The sequence below is a fragment of the Bacillus rossius genome, chromosome 3 (assembly GCF_032445375.1).
Source record: "Bacillus rossius redtenbacheri isolate Brsri chromosome 3, Brsri_v3, whole genome shotgun sequence".
Classification (NCBI taxonomy): Eukaryota; Metazoa; Arthropoda; class Insecta; order Phasmatodea; family Bacillidae; genus Bacillus; species Bacillus rossius.
In genome coordinates, this window is record NC_086332.1 from 130,114,343 (window position 1) to 130,132,851 (window position 18,509).

Here is an 18,509-nt window from a genome sequence, read left to right on the forward strand (position 1 = left end):
GTAAGAGTTTTTTGTAATAATTGTAATTAATTAATGGAAACTATAATAGCAATAACTCCTTTTTTTTCTGAAATTAAAGAATATACTATAGTTAAATTATTTTATCACAAATTAAAAATATATAATGAACACAAATAAATATTTAAGGAACTCGAAACAACTTGCTAAATAGCAATTTAATCATATTCATTGAATAACTCTTAAAACTTACTATAAAAATGAAACCAATATTCAAAAGTAACAAAATTATTAGACAGACTTACATCTATAATATTATACATTTAATATAGTTAAACAAAAATATAAATAATATGTTACATAGAAAATATCATAATGGAAACAAAATTGAAAAAGACATACAGCTAACCGGTCCATGTGTTTTTTTAAAGCTTATAATGCTTAAATTTTAATGTACAATTTTATATTTTAAAAAGAAGTAAACAATAAAGGAGAAAATGTAATTTATAAGGATTATAATGTTCAAAAAAATACTTATCCAAATTTTAATCTAGTTAAAAAAATATTAATAACTAATGGTTACATAATTATAATAATTTTTTAAATTGTAAAAATCAAACAGTTAAAAAGTTTTTTCCATGCAAAAATAGTAAGTATCAAAGACAAAATAGAAATTATTTTATATTTTTCAGTGTTCAGTCATCCATATGATGTAAGAATAAACATAAAAAAAATAACTTTTAATCCAAAAATAGTTACTTGTTATTTTTAAAGATATATATAATGATTTTATTATTTGTGATTTTCAAAGGATGTACAAAAATTATTAATCATTAAACAAATTATATAAAGCAATTTATAAAAAGATATTTTGATGATATCTCAACATAAGAAGATTTTTATTTTGAATTAATAAATTATCCATCAATTAATGTTTATTTTTAAAGCAATGTTATGTACAAAGTTACTGTCGTTAAATATTATGTATTTCCAAGATATTTTTCTCAATTTAGACTGGCCAGTGTTTTAGACAATCAATTTATAGTTTAACTAGCTTCAAATCTCTTATTATACTGTAGCTTCCTCAATAATGTGATTTGAATTTTCCATTTCTGTTCAAAGTATTTAAAAAAAATGTTTTTAATTATTTAATTAGTTAATATATCCGGCGCTGCAGTACGGAAGCTTCAGAGTAGAGGTCAACGCCTCCAAAGCCAATAGGTGTATGACAATGAGGATTTACCACCATAAACTTGATGGGTATCCATGATCGTGCTACTAAAAAAACAAGTAAAGTCTAAGCCATCATCAAGTGAATTATAATTCTTATTAAGCTGTTTGTACGAGGAAACCCTTAACTTTGACGAATATGTAAACTATATTGACTAACCCAGAGGTAGAGGTATACCGTAAAGTGATAGAAGTAGTGGGACCGAACACGCATCTTTACTGTTGGATCTGCGAGGAAAGGGAGCGGTAATATCACTGTGTTAAGGATAGGCCCCTCAGAGGGCGGGGGGTAGGAGAAGAGGCTATGCTATTTCTATCCCAGGGGAAGGGCGCCCCCAAGATGGTGGAGGGGGTAGGAGGCTGTGTTATTCTCGGACTAGAGGCGGCCATTTTGTTTCATAGCAACAGGAGGTTGCTTGTTTGGAGGGGGGAGGCTGACAGGTGGGTGTGTCGCCAAATGGAATTATCTTTAAATACCACTTGGCGGCGTCTGCTGGTGGAGGTTGTGGTTCATTCTTTAGGAGCTAGGCGGTGTTCCTGTGTAGCACTGAAGTTATTTTTACTAACGATAATTAAAACGTTGAGGCTACGGCTAAGATTTGATTCGGGGGAAGTGAGTACGTCGTGGTTAGAAACCAGAGACCTTGGACACTAGACTACGAGGTCAGTTGAAGAGTAAAGAAAGAAATAAGAAATATAAGCCGCCATACGCTCACAGAGGGCGCCATCTTAAATTCCACTTCTCACCACCAAGAGGTTCCACACACGACCACGTGTTCACAGAGAGCACCACCTCCTACTCCCAAAGCACGCCGCCATCTTTAATTCCACTTCGTGCTCACAGAGCGTGCCACAAACAAAAAGCTGTCGACAGGAAGGATTCGCCATCCTTAATACCAACTCACACCACCAGAGAGTGCCATAGTACACCTCTCCCTCACAGAGCATGCCACAGTCAACCGCCATCTAGATGTCGTCTGCTGGGACTCCATGCACAGTGCGCACCAATATATAGTACTAGTTTAGAGAGAATTAAATAAGTTATATTTATGACATCACTTAAAATACTATATTTATGCTTAATATGTCTAGTGGTAGATATTTAAAATAAATACTTCAAGTGCTCTATATTAAATAAGCATATGTAGGACTGCTATTTATTAATTCACACAAAGACCACTTTTATAGTTCAAGATTAAATTCATAGACCGCAATCTTGTCTTATAGTACTATTATGATGACGTCACGTCCAAAAACCATTATATTTAAAATACCATAGAGTGTCACCCAGCTTTATACTTTTCGCAGTCGGCCAAAATATTTTATACTACCTACTAGTTGATAGTATCACATTTAATAGAATGTGTCTAAGATATCATTATTTTCTTATAAAAATATTCATTTTTATATTAATATGTTATTTTATTTTGGTAGATAGTCTTTAAAGTTTGATATAGTTAGCTTACTTTGATATGTAGGTACAGTAATTCGGTGTTCAGTAATAAAAAATATTTTAAATAAGTTTAGCTCTTACCTCTGTTATACCATAATATATACCTATATATATTATGTTATTTGTGTTAATAACAGCCCCTACTAGCATTATTATTAAGTTGTAACAGTCAAAGTGTTTTAATACTATAACCAAATCTCGCAGACACGTCTCCCACTCACAGAAGGGTAGGCTATGAATACATTGCACGCGATACTAGCCCGCCGCGAGCCTGCTCCCACCCCATATCTCTAAAAACAACCCTTATAGTGGAATATCTGCACTGCAGGGGTCTACCACCACGTGTCACATTCCATTCCAAGGATCTCAGACAGCCACAGTGGTTACCCACTCTATTAAGCAACCCCTAACGTCTCCCATGTTCACACCAGACTTGCAATCCTCCAATCGCGTTGCAACTCCCCTCTTTTTCTTAATATATGTAAATACTCTTAGTTGTCTAAGAACCATGGGCGTCGCAAGGATATATTTTTTTTTTGGGGGGGGGGGGGGGACTTCAATTGATTTAGTTGTTGAGGAATATCCATCCCCTGGGGAAAAAAAGTGGGGGGCCCGGGGGTTCTCCCCCGGGATAATTTGGGGTTTAAAGATGCAAAAAGGTGGTTGTTAGGCATTTTTCTTTCCTAAATATTCTAATTATAGTTGGTTGCAATATATAATTTATTTTTTATAAAAAATATTTTCAGAGAACAAATTTGTAAAAACACAGTTAACATATCTGCTGGTGCTATATCCACACAAAATCATTAATTTAAACATCAGGAGAAACTACGAAACTACGAAACTAAATATATTTTTGGAGGGGACGAAATTGAGGACTTTTATTATTGGGGAGGACGTGTCCAACCCCCCCCCCCCCCCCCCCCGAGGGCGACGCCCATGTAAGAACTGTAATATCTTATTATTTACATAGACATCACTGTTAACATAAATATACTATTATTTACAATTGACCTAAAGAACAATACAAATACGAAAATAGGTAATAAAATTTATTAAAAACAAAGGTTACGTCATCCTGAAAATACACCAACCCAGCAAAAAAAAAATTAATAACCGCAAGGTACACGACCCAGGACACGAACCCAGACACTCCACTCGAGAAATCACATCTAGATGCCACCACAATTGCTCTTATGAGAAATAATAAGGCAAATAAGAACAGCTATCGCACCGACTGAAAGAATCCAGCTAAATAAACGGCATATGTTACTAATGTAAAAAAACTTTACCTTATCAGAATTAAGAAAGTTCACGAATCTCATACATAAAACTAAAGAATTAATGCAAAAAAAATCAGGGTAACTTTAGGTACATTAAAATTGCAAGAAAAACCGAGTGTTACGTGATAATACATCACGAAATTATATTTCTCAAAACAATAGTAAATCTATTTTATGAATTATTTTATATATTTATACACTTATTAGAATATAAATACAAGTGAGAATATAGTAGGTAAAGGTTATTATTAAAAATATTAATTAAAAACTGTAGAAGTTTTCACTTATTATTCTTGGATATATTCTTTGAAATGCCTTGCTTTCTTCGGTACAAGGTACCACATGTATTTTATATTTGAAATATTATTTAGTTTCATCGAAGTATAAGGTAAAAGCACCTATTATGAGACATTTCCTAATATTATCAGACCCTAGACTTTCTCAGCCGGGAGCTCCTGAACTCTAGCGGACAATACACTAACTCGGTGTAAGGAACGTTTTCTTGCGTGTGTATTGTTTTTATTAGCGAGCGAATGTGCAGACATGCGTGATTACCGATTTTGTGTTTTACGAGCTATCGAGTTTTCCACCGAGATAACAGAAACGGCTTACATATAAATCAAGGTAAGGTTACTTGTTATAACATTCATACACGCTGATTGCTATATAGATGTGTGGTTATGTGCATGCTAGTTTGATTGTGTTTCGTGCACTTTTTGTATCCGCAACACAAAGACTTTTGTTGCGTATTGATGGCTCCTATTATGAGACCTACAGAGTACCCTTTTATGGGATACTATCTCATATTAGGAACCGGGTCTCATATTAAGAGCTTCTTGCTAAATAAAGTTTTATGCATTTAAACATCAGAGTATCATTTAACTATCACCTTGTTACAATACAATGATGATTTATTATGTTATAATGTAATTAAATTGCTTCATATATAATGTATAGCAATATAATTCTCGTTATTAAAAAACTGTATTGACATATTTCATAAGTAATGCTGGACTTAGAATATAAATTCATAGGCATAAATTAACAGTTTTTTTTTGCCTAAAATGACATTGATTTGAACTTTATTATTACCTTTCATATTAATGTTTTGCTTTTATATGGATCCTAGCCAAAATCCGAAAAGGAAGAAATGGGACAAGGAGCAGATGATCATAGCTGTCATAGCTGTACAAACAGATACTATGGGTTACAAGTCAGCAGCGAAACATTTTGGGGTACCAAAAAGCACAGTGGAAAGGTATGTGAAAAATACTGAATTGCGTTCTGATGATTTGGTAAATGTGTCATTAGGAAGAAGGCCTACATCAAGCTGTAAACTATAAAATGAACTCGTAACGTACTGCATTGAGATGGATAAAAGTTTTTATGGGTTGAGTAAATGTGATATTAAAAGGATGGCTTCCAACTCGCCATTGCTAATGGTATCAAACATCCATTCTCAGAAAAAAAAATCAGCTGGTAAGAAGTGGATGGGTTCTTTCTTAAAGCGTCATCCACAGTTGTCATTTAGAGTTCCCCAAGGCATTTCTCATGCCAGAGTAAGAGGTTTCAGTCCTGAAAATGTGAAATAAATTTTGAGCTCTATGTAACTGAATTTGACAAAATTAAAGGTCGTCCTCACAGGTTGTACAATGTTGAAGAGACTGGGGTAACTGTGGTACAGCACAGAGCTGAGGAGGTAATATCCCTGAAAGGAAAACGAGAAGTAGCTGCACTGACACAGCTGAGAGAGGGTCACTCATAACAGTTGTTACTTGCATGAATGCAGTTGGTTCTTTTGTCCCTCCATTGATAGTGTGGCCAAGGAAGAATATGAAAATAGAACTCATGGATGGGGCACCAGCTGGTTCTATTTGGGGATGCCACGCTTCTGGATTGATTCAGGGGGATTTGTTCACAAAGTGGTTTGATCATTTTATTTAATAGACAAAGCCATCACTTGAAGATGTTCTCGATGGCCACTACTCACACACCAGAAATGTTGATGTGATACGATTGGCTAGAGAGAACCACGTATCAATCATTTGTATCCCTCCTCGCAGTTCACACAAAATGCAGCCACTGGATGTAAGCTTCATGAAGCCACTGAAAACCTATTATGCCTCAGAAATACAGTTTTTTTTAAGAAACAATCCTAACCATATTGTAACACTACTCTTGGTTGCAAAGTTGTTCAGTGCAGCATATCAACGAGCTGCAACAATGGAAATAGCAGTCAATACATTCCGCAAAACAGGATTGTACCCATTCAACAGTGATGCGTTTCGTGATTGTGACTATGTAATTCACAGTTGTCAAGAAATTCCTGATAGAGATGTTCATACCAGTGCAACTATCATCGCCACTTCGAATGACACATCAACTGGTGCAGGACTATCTAATTCCCACCCTGTTCTGCCTATGTATCGCCCACATTTTTCTGGCATAGGGCCTTCTGATACTAGTCCTGCTCAAACTATGGACATCACACCTATCTCTCCTAAAGACATTAAGCCACTTCCTAGTCCTTCAGAAAATTTACAAAGCCGAAGATGTGGCAAAGCATCTGTAATAACCTCATCGTCTTACAAATCCGATATCCTGAAGAGTTTGGAAAGAGATACAACAGCAAAAAATGAAACAAGAAGCTGCAGGGAAATGTCATAAAACCCTGACGAAAAAACCTACTGCCAACACACAAAAGTCAAGATCACGAAGATGTACAAGAAGATTAATGGAACAATCCAGCAGCGACGAGTTGGATGATGATTTCGACATCTTATCAGATAGCTCTGGTGAAGAAGACAACGATGCTGAGTGCCTCTTCTGTGGATGCATATTTACAGATGACAAACATGGCGAACAGTGAATACAGTGTACTGTCTGCTGTCGTTGGGCTCATGAACATTGTGGTGCCACTGACAGTCACTTTGTGTGTCCTCAGTGCCAAAAGAGGATAAAGAAATAGATAGGAATTTTTTTTTTCCTTTGGAAAAGTGCAGTGTCTACCTTTATTTGCAGAGGACATAAATTTATTAGTTTAAAACAATATGTATGTATTGCATTTTATAGTTAAACATATCAAGTGATTTATTCTACATTAAATGTTAATTTATGTTCACTTAATAAAAGTATATGAATTTTATTTAAAAGGGGTCCTATAATAGGTGCCTTTACCTTACATCCTTAAATTCAACCTGAAAAAAATTATAATAAAACAAATGTTATGAAACAATAAACAAAATCTCTACTAACAATAGACAATTCAGAATGATGAAAACAAAAATCGTATCTAATATTAAAAAAAAAACTTTAAAATGTAAACTAATGTGATAAAATTTTACATAAGACAAAAAATAGAATTATTTTTGAGATAGAAACATAAGTTTTAAGAACCCAAACTTTTAGAGATGAAAACATAATTATGTAATGAATTTAAAATACATTTAGGCTCCTTTCACACGAGGCGACTGAACGTGGCGATGAGTCGCCTTTGCTGGCGACTGTGCCGTTAGCGCAGGCAACTGGTTGCGGCGATCGCCGAGTCAAATAGATTTCAGTTCGTCATGGCGTCCAGGGACGAATAGGTTCTACTGCTCCTCTTGCTTATCAAGAAGAGAAAGCGCAGATCAAGAAGAAGCATGCATGTGCATCCTATATTAAGGTCGAGAATAGAGCGGGGACATTTTTACAGTTTATTTGACGAGCTGTTGTCAGATGCTCCACTAAAAGTTGCGGAGATCAGTCGCCGCGATCAGTCGCCTCGTGTGAAAGGATATCCAATATCCAAGCTCTCGACATATATTCACATTTTTTAATAAGAAGCAAAATAAAATTTAAAAATATCTATTTCATTATTTTTTGGTGCTAGAAAATATATTATTTTAATCGTATGTAGTGCATTTACCTGCACTATGTTTAAAAATTTCAATTTTTTCGTGTTCCAAAATGTAAGCGTATATAAATTAATATTGCAAAGTATAAACACTAATTCTCAGGTATTGTTTTACACACAATGAACACCAGTGTGTCAAAAAGGACACACACATATACTCACAAACACATTTATAGCAGCTATGAGTCATCACACTCAATCTGAAACACAACCCCAAAGTTTTAACCATTATGAAAACAAAAGCAGAAACACCCAAAAGAATGACACTATATTAGCATGCAACACACTATTTCCATGGTGTTTCTACCAATATGTGAAACTACTTTTACAGTTATCTCTTGCATTGATAACGGAAAGTAAAATTTTTATTATTGGAATCATCACAGGTTTATTTAGTGTCGCTATAGCAATTATTAATTTCTTACCAAGAATTAAAAAAATAAGAAAATACCGGTAGTACATGAAAACATTACGACAACCTTAGCATATTAAAATTTGTTTTTTAGATTATTTTATTTACATTTGCTATGTTTGATATTAAATTAGCTGTAGCTGAAAAGTATATATATATATATATATATATATATATATATATATATATATATATATATATATATATATATATATAGGAGATTTATAGATAGTGAGACACAATTTTCATGAGTAGAATGTTATACATCCACTGAAATATTTAAAACATACCAATCGGAGCCCCACAACACACGCTTGGTCTTGGAAACATTTTCCTCCGGAGGGTTCGACACATTCTGTGTTATCAAACAGTTAGTGAAACCAATAGTTAAAACTCTCCCCATGCCAACAACCTAGGTAAATAAAATTATTAAAAACTATAACTGTTGTAACTTAAAAAGACTGTAAGTTTTTGAGGATAGTATGACCAATAAGATATTATTATGTGACATTGGTTTGATAGTCTACTTGAATGAAATTAATTTAAATGGAAACTTTTTAGCATGAATAGTTTCGCGTTGGAAGCTACAAGTACGTGTATTGCGTGTCCACATGCTTCCATGTTTTCTTACTTTTTTTAATGTTGTTTTGACTCGTGTACTATATTAAATGATTCTTCTTTTGACTATTATTTTATTCGACTGGTTGTGGGTATATAAGTGAGGTCTAGACGACAGGACCCTCAGTCCATCTCTGGTTGTGGTGCGGTGCGGATCGTCTTGTTTGACTAGTCTGGTGTATAAGTCCGCTGTTCTTTAGAACTCGATGGAGACTTCAATGTTTGGTGATACAACATCTATCTAGCATCGATGCCATTACTGCGATAATATTTTCTCAAACAACAGTAATGCTCGGCTACATGAGAAGAAAGAATGTGCTAAGAATCTATCGCGCATAATATTAAGCTATTAAAAGTGTCGCAAGTAATTTGCAAGAAATGATACGTTGAAAAGATACTTGAAGACGAAGGTCCTGCTGCGCGTCAGAAAGTAAAGGTTTCGCTACAATAGCGAATTATTGATGTGTATTAGAGTACACCGGGAGTTGGAACAACTGGAGCAACATAATAATCTGGTAAGGGTCTGAAAGGATCGTCTTCATCAACTAGGCATCTTTGCAGTTACTGTGATATGTCGTTCGCAGTTTCCCATGATGCACGAAGACATGAGCGGAGCAAATGTGTAAAGATTCCTTCGCGTACGAAGTTTCGCTGCGATGAGTGCCATGTTTGGTTAACGCGTATTGACATTTTGCGACGGCATGCGAAAAAAATGTAAATGTAATGCCTGTGCCTACTGTTGAACTTCCTGCAGACATTTTGACTCCGCGCTTTAGATTGGAGACTCGTATGCGACAAGCACCAAAACAGATGTTCAGCAACCGAATGTAATAAGGCCTGGACATTATTATAAGCCTCAGACTGTGCACGGTGCGTAACAGGTAAATGATATTAGGTTCTACTTGGCGCAGTCTGCATTTCGTGGAACATTGAAAGACTACTATTATCTAAATACGTTTAGTGATTTGAATGACATTTGTACTTTTCTTGACGATATCATGCAGGACATCATTAATTAGCTTATTGATGACGTAGCAACAAACGGACCTTTAAAATGTAACTTGTGGCTGGACTGTGTATATGGTAAACTATATACATTCGAGGACCAAGTGAAGAAGTGTGCATACAAGACAGTGAATACTCACATTTACAATTCCGATGATGTGAAGCAGTCTGTTAAACAGAGTATCGAGAAACTCTGTCAAAAAGAGGAATAATATTTCAATAAATAGTTCGACTGGTCTCTGTCTTCAGTAAACCGATTGGAGCTGAGAATTAGTCATTTCCCGCAAATGCAGGACTAAATGTTTATTAGATAGTTAACTTTCGAAAGTGTTAATGTACGAGAGTATAAATTACATAATTAATTGACTATTTGTACTTTTGTGGTGTTTTATTTCATGAAACTGTTTATTTTTTTTAATTATTGACCAAGGATCGATTTAAGGACAGGAACTAATAGAATGTATCAGTATATTAATTGCAAATTTATTTAATGAATTTTGTAATTTTTTCCGAAATTATAGCTACATAACTACAGATTTTGAAGATGGCGGACAGAAAGACATACTGAAAGCGGGTTTATGTGTAACTTAGGCTACATTCAGGATTTAAAGCATTTTTATTAAAAAAAATATTTTTAAATAAAATTAAAATATTTGCATCATAGACAGGAGTCGACCAAATTAATCAGTATACTAATTTCCATTTAATGTAATGTATTTTGGAAAATTTCCCGAATTTCTAGGTTAATTATTACAGAATTTCAAGATGGCGGTCTTATCGACAAAAAGGAGTCTGGTATATGAAAACCTTTGCTGCTTTTAGGATTTTCAAAATGTTTCATTGAAACTGTTATTTCTTACATGAAAGTTTTTTTGCATCACCCAAGGTTTGAACTAAGGACAGGAACTAATCGAATCAATCAGTATAATAATGAGAATTTTTTATCATTTTGAAATTTTTCCCAAATTTCTAGCTAAATAATTACAAATTTCCAAGATGACGTCCCAATTTCAAGATGGTGGGTGCCACAGTACCTAATAATAATTTAATACTGCACTCTAGTGGGTAACAAATTAAACTAACATGTCGGTAGCACATAGCGCACTTTAGCAGGCGAAACCAAGATGATGGTCTCTAGCAGATGTAAACAAGATGGTGACTGTCATGTCATAATCCGTATTGTATTGTATTCATTGACTCCTCGATAGGCGACTGGTGCGTGCAAGGAACTGTAGGTAACTGAAGGCTTTCGGGTCATTAGGGTCGGTAATTATAGATTAAAATGAGTGTATAGCTTAGGGGTGAGAATGTCGGAAAGGAGAAGGGGAGGGGAGGCATGGTGGTAATTTCTTGCGAGAATAATAATTTTTTATAGAAGGGGGAGGGATAGGTGGGGGAAATTACAAGAAAAATATAATCAGTACAGATTTTTTTGAGGGGAGGGTAATAGGAGAAAGGACAAAAATTTCCAAAAAAACATTTTTTTTGTGTAAATGCAATGATCAAATTGAAGAAGGGTTAGTTATTTTTTATATATATATAGAGGAGGTAAAATCTTCCAAAGACACTGCCTTGAGGGATGATACATGATGGTCGGTAGTGTGGGATTTCCACCGACTAAAAACTCTCCTTTCCACTTTCCCCATAAGTATTGTAGGGGAGACTGGGCCGAAACCACGTTAGCACTACTTCAACCCAGTCCGTGTTGCATCAAACGACGCCCGCTCCCGTTTCACTGGTCTCTCTCTCAGATATTTTTTCCTTGGGAATGCACTGCAAGTAGGCAGCGATGTCATTCTAGTTTTCTTCTCTTTGTATCACAAGGTTCACTAGGCTCGCAGGATTGAAAGTCTTGCCTATTGTTGCTTCGGTGTTAGCTCTGTGTTTCCTCCAATGTTCGCAATCGAAAAAATGTGCTCAGCATCATCAGTTTTGTCCGGGCAGTACTTGCACATCGGTTTGTGGTGAGGTCCCAATTTGTGTAGGTATGCATTGAATGAGCCATGGCCTGTTAACAGAAATTCGTCTCATTGTGATTTTGGTCGATCCAGGTTTTGATGTTTGGGATCAGGCGAGCTGTCCATCTGCCTTTGATGCAGGTCTTCCATTTGTTTTCCCATTCTTCCAGAATTTCGGCCTTCACTTTTTCTCTGGCTTTCTTTGTGTTGTCGCCGGTAGCTTTGATGTCATAGAGTTTCGCTCTTTCGAATGCTAGTTGGTTGATAGGCGCAACCCCTGCTATAACTAGTAAGGCAGCTTCGGAGACCGTTCGATAGGCGCAGGTCACCCTGAGGGCTCCACGCTGTTTTACTGCAGCTATCTTCCGCTGATAGGTCTTCTGCTAGAGAATATCTGCCCATAATTCCGCCCCATAGAGTAGGATTAAGTGATCTACTTCGACAATAACTCTTATATTTTTGGTTCGTGGGCTTATTGTGTTGCTCATGATTCTTGATAGGCTCGATACCATTTTGCTAGCTTTGGTGCAGTGCAGTGCTCTTGTTGATTTCAGTGTTGTCTCGCCAATATTCACATTGAATGGTTTTGGAAAACATTTCTGGCGCGTCAGCACAACCATCTCTGTTTAATGTTTAGCTATTTTCAGACAGTGTTCCTCAAGCCAGGACTTGAGGGCGTCAATGGTCGACCGGACCAGTAGTTCAGCCTCCTCAACGCTGTCCGCCACTACTGTGGCCGCGACGTCGTCAGCAAAACCCATTAGCTGTACTTGCTTCGGTAGGGGAATCTCCAATAATTCATCGTAATCTGCGTTCCATAGGTCGGGGCCCATGACTTAGCCCTGTGGTAAACAAGTTGTCGTCTGATACTCCTGTGAACTTTCTGTGGTTTTCACGATTAGCGTTCTTGCATCGAGATAATCGACGACTATGGCCAAGTTCTACTTTTTGATCTTGAACCGATGCTCCAGTTCATCCAAGATGTCATCCCATTTTACACTGTTGAAGGCGTTCTTCACATCAAGCATGAGGAGAATGCAGACTTTGCGCGATTTAAGGTTACCAGACCATGCTTCGGTTATAATCCCCATGATATTCTTAATCGCAACAATCGTCAATAGGCCTATTCGGAAGCCAGGTTGATTTTCGGCAAAGCCACCGACAAACATACGCCTTTAACAGCACAGTCTGCCAGCAGCCACTATGAGGGAATGATTGGTAACCATGCTTTAATTTAGCCCTCACGGAATTCGAACCGAGGACTCCCAGCTCTATGACAAAAGTGCGTTTTTTAAATAATATTTATTAAAATTTGATTAATTAAATTTTGTATAAATTTAAAAAAAATTTCATTAAAATCGGATAGTAAATAAAGATTTTCAAAATTGCGGCCATAGCGAAACTTACAACGATGACATCATAATTCAAAAAGAAAGAAAGTTTTAGAAAAAATTGCTGAATTCAAAATGGCAGAAAGTTCGAGACAACAAAATGGCAGCGATGATGTCATCCAAGATTGTTCATCCAAGATGGAGGATCCAAAATGACCACCCAGGTCAAGGTCAAGGTCAAGGTCAAATGTCAAGATCAACATCATTCAAGACAGCCACTGTGATGTCACAAACCAAGATGGTGGTTCGGCTCCACGGCTCCACACCCTGAATCCTTTCGCAGGAGACCCTTTTCTATACTACTATCATTGTGTTGATATATATAATTTCGTAATTCAATATCATGTAACACGCGGTTTTTCTTGCAATTTTAATGTAAAGTTACCCTGATTTTTTTGCATTAAGTCTTTAGTTTTATGTATGATATTCGTGAACTTTCTTAATTCTGACAAGGTAAATTTTATTTACTTTAGCAACATATGACGTTTATTTAGCTGGATTCTTTCAGTCGGAGCGATAGCTGTTCTTATTTGCCTTATTATTTCTCATACAGCAATTGTGGTGGCATCTAGATGTGGTTTCTCGAGTGGAGTGTCTGGGTTCGTGTCCTGGGTCGTGTACCTTGCGGTTATTAATTTTTTTTTTGCTGGGTTGGTGTATTTTCAGGATGACAAAACCTTTGTTTTTAATTTTATTACCTATTTTCGTATTTGTATTGTTCTTAAGGTCAATTGTAAATAATAGTATATTTATGTTAACAGTGATGTCTATGTAAATAATATATTACAGTTCTTAGGCAACTAAGAGTAATTACATATATTAAGAAAGAGGGGAGCTGCAACGCGATTGCAGGATTTGTAAGACCGTTGTGAACATGGGAGACGTTAGGGTTTGTTTTACAGAGTGAGTAACCACTGTGGCTGTCTGAGATCCTTGGAATGGAATGTGACACGTGGTGGTAGACCCCTGCAGTGCAGATATTCCACTATAAGGGTTGTTTTTAGAGATATGGGGTGGGAGCAGGCTCGCGGCGGGCTAGTATCGCGTGCAATGTATTCATAGCCTACCCTTCTGTGAGTGGGAGACGTGTCTGCGAGATTTGGTTATAGTATTAAAACACTTTGACCATTATAACTGAATAAATAATACTAGTAGGGACTGTCGATAACACAAATAACATAACATATATATTTTATACAGTATAACAGAGGAAGAGCTAAACTTATTAAAAATATTTTTGATGGCTCAACATTGAATTACTGAACATATCAAGGTAAGTTAAGACTATTTATATATAGTAATGTACACAACAAACTTTAAAGACTATCTACCACTATAAAAAACTTTTAATTTAAAAATGAAAATTAATATAAGAATATAATGGTATCTTGTACACATTCTATTAAATGTGATGCTAGTAAGAATTACTATAAAATATTTTTACCGACAGCGAAAGCATTAAGCTGGGTGGCACTATAAGGTATTTTAAATGTAACTGTCATTGGATGTGACATCATCATATTGTAGGCCTACTATAAAACAATATGGCGGTCTATGAATTTAAACATTAACTAGTACTATAAAGAGATGGTCTTTGTGTGAATTACAAAAGAGAAGCTTTTTTTAATATACAGCACTAGAAGTTTTTATTTTAAATATCTACCAGCATACCTAAGCATAACTATGGTATTTTAAGTGATGTCATAAATTTTATTATTATTTAATTCTCTCTTAACTAGTACTATATAATGGCGTGGGGAATTATTGGTGCGCACTGTGCATGGAGTCCCAGCAGACGACATCTAGATGGCGGTTGACTGTGGCATGCTCTGTGAGGGAGAGGTGTACTATGGCACTCTCTGGTGGTGTGAGTTGGTATTAAGGATGGCTGCTTTTTTCATGTGGCACGCTCTGTGAGCACGAGGTAGAAATAAAGATGGCGGCGAGCTCTGGGAGTGGGAGGTGGTGCTCTCTGTGAACACGAGGTCGGGTGTGGTGCCCTCTGGTGGCAAGAGGTGGAAATAAATTTGGCACCCGTGTGAGCATATGGTGGCTTATATCATAGCTAGTACTATACTTGATGATGGCTTATATCATAGCTATTATTGTAGCTTATATTCCTTATTTCTTTCTTTACTCTTAAACTGACCTCGTAGTCCAGTGTCCAAGGTCTCTCGTTTTTAACCACGACGTACTCACGTCCCCCGGATAAAATCCCAGCCGCGGCTTCAACGTTGTAATTATTATTATTAAAAATAACTTCAGTGCTACACAGGAACACCTCCTAGCTCCTAAAGAATGAACCACAACTTCCACCAGCAGAAGCCGCCAAGCAGACGATAGTCCTCGCTACGTGGTATTTAAAGATAACTTCATGTGGTGACACACCCAACTGACACCCCCTTCCCCCACCCCCCGCAAACGAGCAACCACCTGTTGCTATGAAACAAAATGGTAGCCTCTAGACCGAGAATAACTCTGCCACATACCCCCTTCACCATCTTGGGGGTCCCCTTACCCTGGTATATGAATAGCATAGCTTCTTCCCCTACCCGCCCTCTGAGGGGCCTATCCTTAAAACAGTGATCTTACCACCTCTATCCTCCCGCAGATCCCATTGTCATGGGACCTGTTCGGTTCCCCTACAGAAAGAATTTTATTCATTTGAGGAAGCTACCTTTATGATAAGAGATTCGAAGCTAGTTAAATTATCAATTAATTGTTTAAAATACTGTTCAGTCTAAATTGAGTAAAATATATTGAAAATAAATCATTTTTAACGACAGTAACTTTCTACACAACAGTGCTTTAAAAGTGTTTTATATTTGTGTGCATTGGTCGTTGGTAAATGGAGGAATATTGTCGTAATTTCAGTATATAAGTTATCTATTTTTTTAAATTGCATTCTATAAATCTTTGATATTATGATGTGTAGGACAATAATAAACTAATCTTGACGCGTAGGTTTGGTCTTTTAACACTTAAATTTTGATAAGCAATTAGGAATAAATATTTCTCTTAAATAAAATACTTAGAATATTTTCATGAGGAAATTTATAAGTGAAGTTAATTCATTCATTGGTATAGTGTTATGTATCAGTACATACGTGAATGTTGATAAAGTAAAGGTACATAACCATATGTTATGTTTATTATTATTTATTTTACTATGAGACTAACATTTTTAATTTTATAAAAAAATTTCTTAATTATTAAACTAAGGAAGACACATTTTATTTTATGTAATTGTTAGTTAGTTGATTAGTTACACTAAAAACCAATAAATTTTATTTAATAATACATTCTTATTATACTTCATTTCCGTTTAAATTTAGATGAGTATTTTTTTTTTTTTTTCATTTTCTTTAGGAACTGCGCCAGAACAAGCATTCATAAACTGCTAACAGAGACAAGAGCGAGAGACGGCAGCAAGTGACGGTGAGAGGTAATGAGCACAACTAGCAGACAACTACATCTACTCACCAGAGCAACCAGCTTCACAACTGGCGTGTAGACATCAACTGCGTAGATAGCATAACCTTGATTGTTGAGGGAAAGGGCGAACCCCAGATCTGCCAGGCACACCACGATCAGAAGAGATGTCAGCAGCTGAAAAGAAAATAAGTCCATGACATTCTGATCCAATAACATCAACTTAAATGTTCCATACAGCTCGTACTAAATAATAATGGGTAGTACCTAATTACATTGATTGTTTAGTATGATAGCGCATGTCTTTAATAATTACAATTGTAACGTACATCGTAGGTGAAAACCTAGAAAGAAAATACAGCAATGTCATAATATAATTATTTTTTTTACTTTTCTGATAACATTAATATAATTTTGTGCACTTCATCACGATTGTCGTAAAGATTGGGACATGTTTGTTTATCTAACGATTCTTGCTACTATTAAAAGCACAAGCTCGGTTATGAAATATTCCGGCTAGTTTGTTCTTTGGGATAGATTCCTGGACTCACCAGCCAATACCTGATGATTTGCTGGATGGTCCGGAAACAACAACTTAATAACATTGGAGAGAAGGTAGTGAGGAATTGAAGAAGCATTGTGCCAGAGAGCGAAAAGTGTACACGAATATTGATTATTCACCATGTTTAATCCATTTATTCGCCATGTTAGAACTGTCATGTGTTGAATATAAATTTTATTTTGGATATGTAATGAGTAACCTTATAAACACCTGTATTTCAATTTCCATTGACTTTAATATAGGTATTCTTTATGTTGATCATGTAATATTGGGACCACCGTGCTGAGCTGAAAGGTCAGCGTGCTTACGTGCTAACCACATGCCCGCCGAGTGCCCCAGTACTCAGCTCTAGAACTGATTTCCTTGTTTGCTTGTCATTCACTCACTGCTGGTTCCGAAACCATAATATTGCAAGAGTAATTACTATAACTTCATGTCCATGTCAAAAGTCAAGAAGCTATGTTTGGACTTCCGGCTCGATGCGTGCCTGGTAGAAAGAGAATCGAGTGGTACAAAAACAAATGAAATCTTGATAATGAGCATTGTATTAAGAGGTGGGTTAATAATGGAAAATTAATAAATACAATTTATTCATGTACTTAGAAACGATTCTATGTATACTAGTGCATTGGTTTATGATTGTCATGTAAGAATTTTTGCGGGTCATGTGAACATCATACGTTGTCTTAAGAACTAAAAAAGATGGTCATATTTTATATTTTTCCTTAAACTAAACATGGGAAGTACCAATTGGAGCATAGTAAAATTTGTTGTTAGGAAAGCGGGTTGTGACAAAGTATGAAAGACTTAGGAAATACGGAATGATTAACATCATTTCAAGCAATGATAAGATATAAAAAAGAAAATATTACGAAATAAAACAATTTCTGATCGGTATTTTTCTTTTCCCTTATGATTCTATACACTGATGATTCTGATGCGCTTCTAGTAATTATTTACTATTATAAGAGCCTCCAAAAATTTGTTTACAATAATTAATGAATATTTTTATCAAATGTTCAACCATTTTATGTTAGATCGGAATGGATGATACTAGATTTAAATTAAATAGTATATTATATAAATTAAAATTAAAGATTTGTAATAATGATTTGTGTACGAATTCTAAGTTATGAGCTGAAATGTAATTCTAAGCTTCAATCATAGTCAAATGTCTAATATTTCAAGTATATACATAGGTATATACAAATATCACCATGGATAAAAATGCTACATTGAACAAATCATTAATCAGCAACGATTTATAAACAAAATGTTATCAAAATGCAGATGATAGGTACCTACAAATACA

At 35.6% G+C, this 18,509-nt stretch overlaps 1 protein-coding gene across 3 annotated transcripts in view; it reads right to left on the reverse strand.

The window, feature by feature from the left end:
- LOC134531245 (ATP-binding cassette sub-family C member 3-like) overlaps positions 1 to 18,509 on the reverse strand; it is a 289,530-nt gene that overhangs the window by 194,285 nt on the left and 76,736 nt on the right. For all 3 annotated transcript variants that reach the window (XM_063366935.1, XM_063366937.1, XM_063366936.1), the window contains one exon: positions 16,687 to 16,812. In XM_063366935.1, the coding sequence (XP_063223005.1) occupies positions 16,687 to 16,812 (126 nt within the window). The remainder of the gene's footprint in view (positions 1 to 16,686; positions 16,813 to 18,509) is intronic.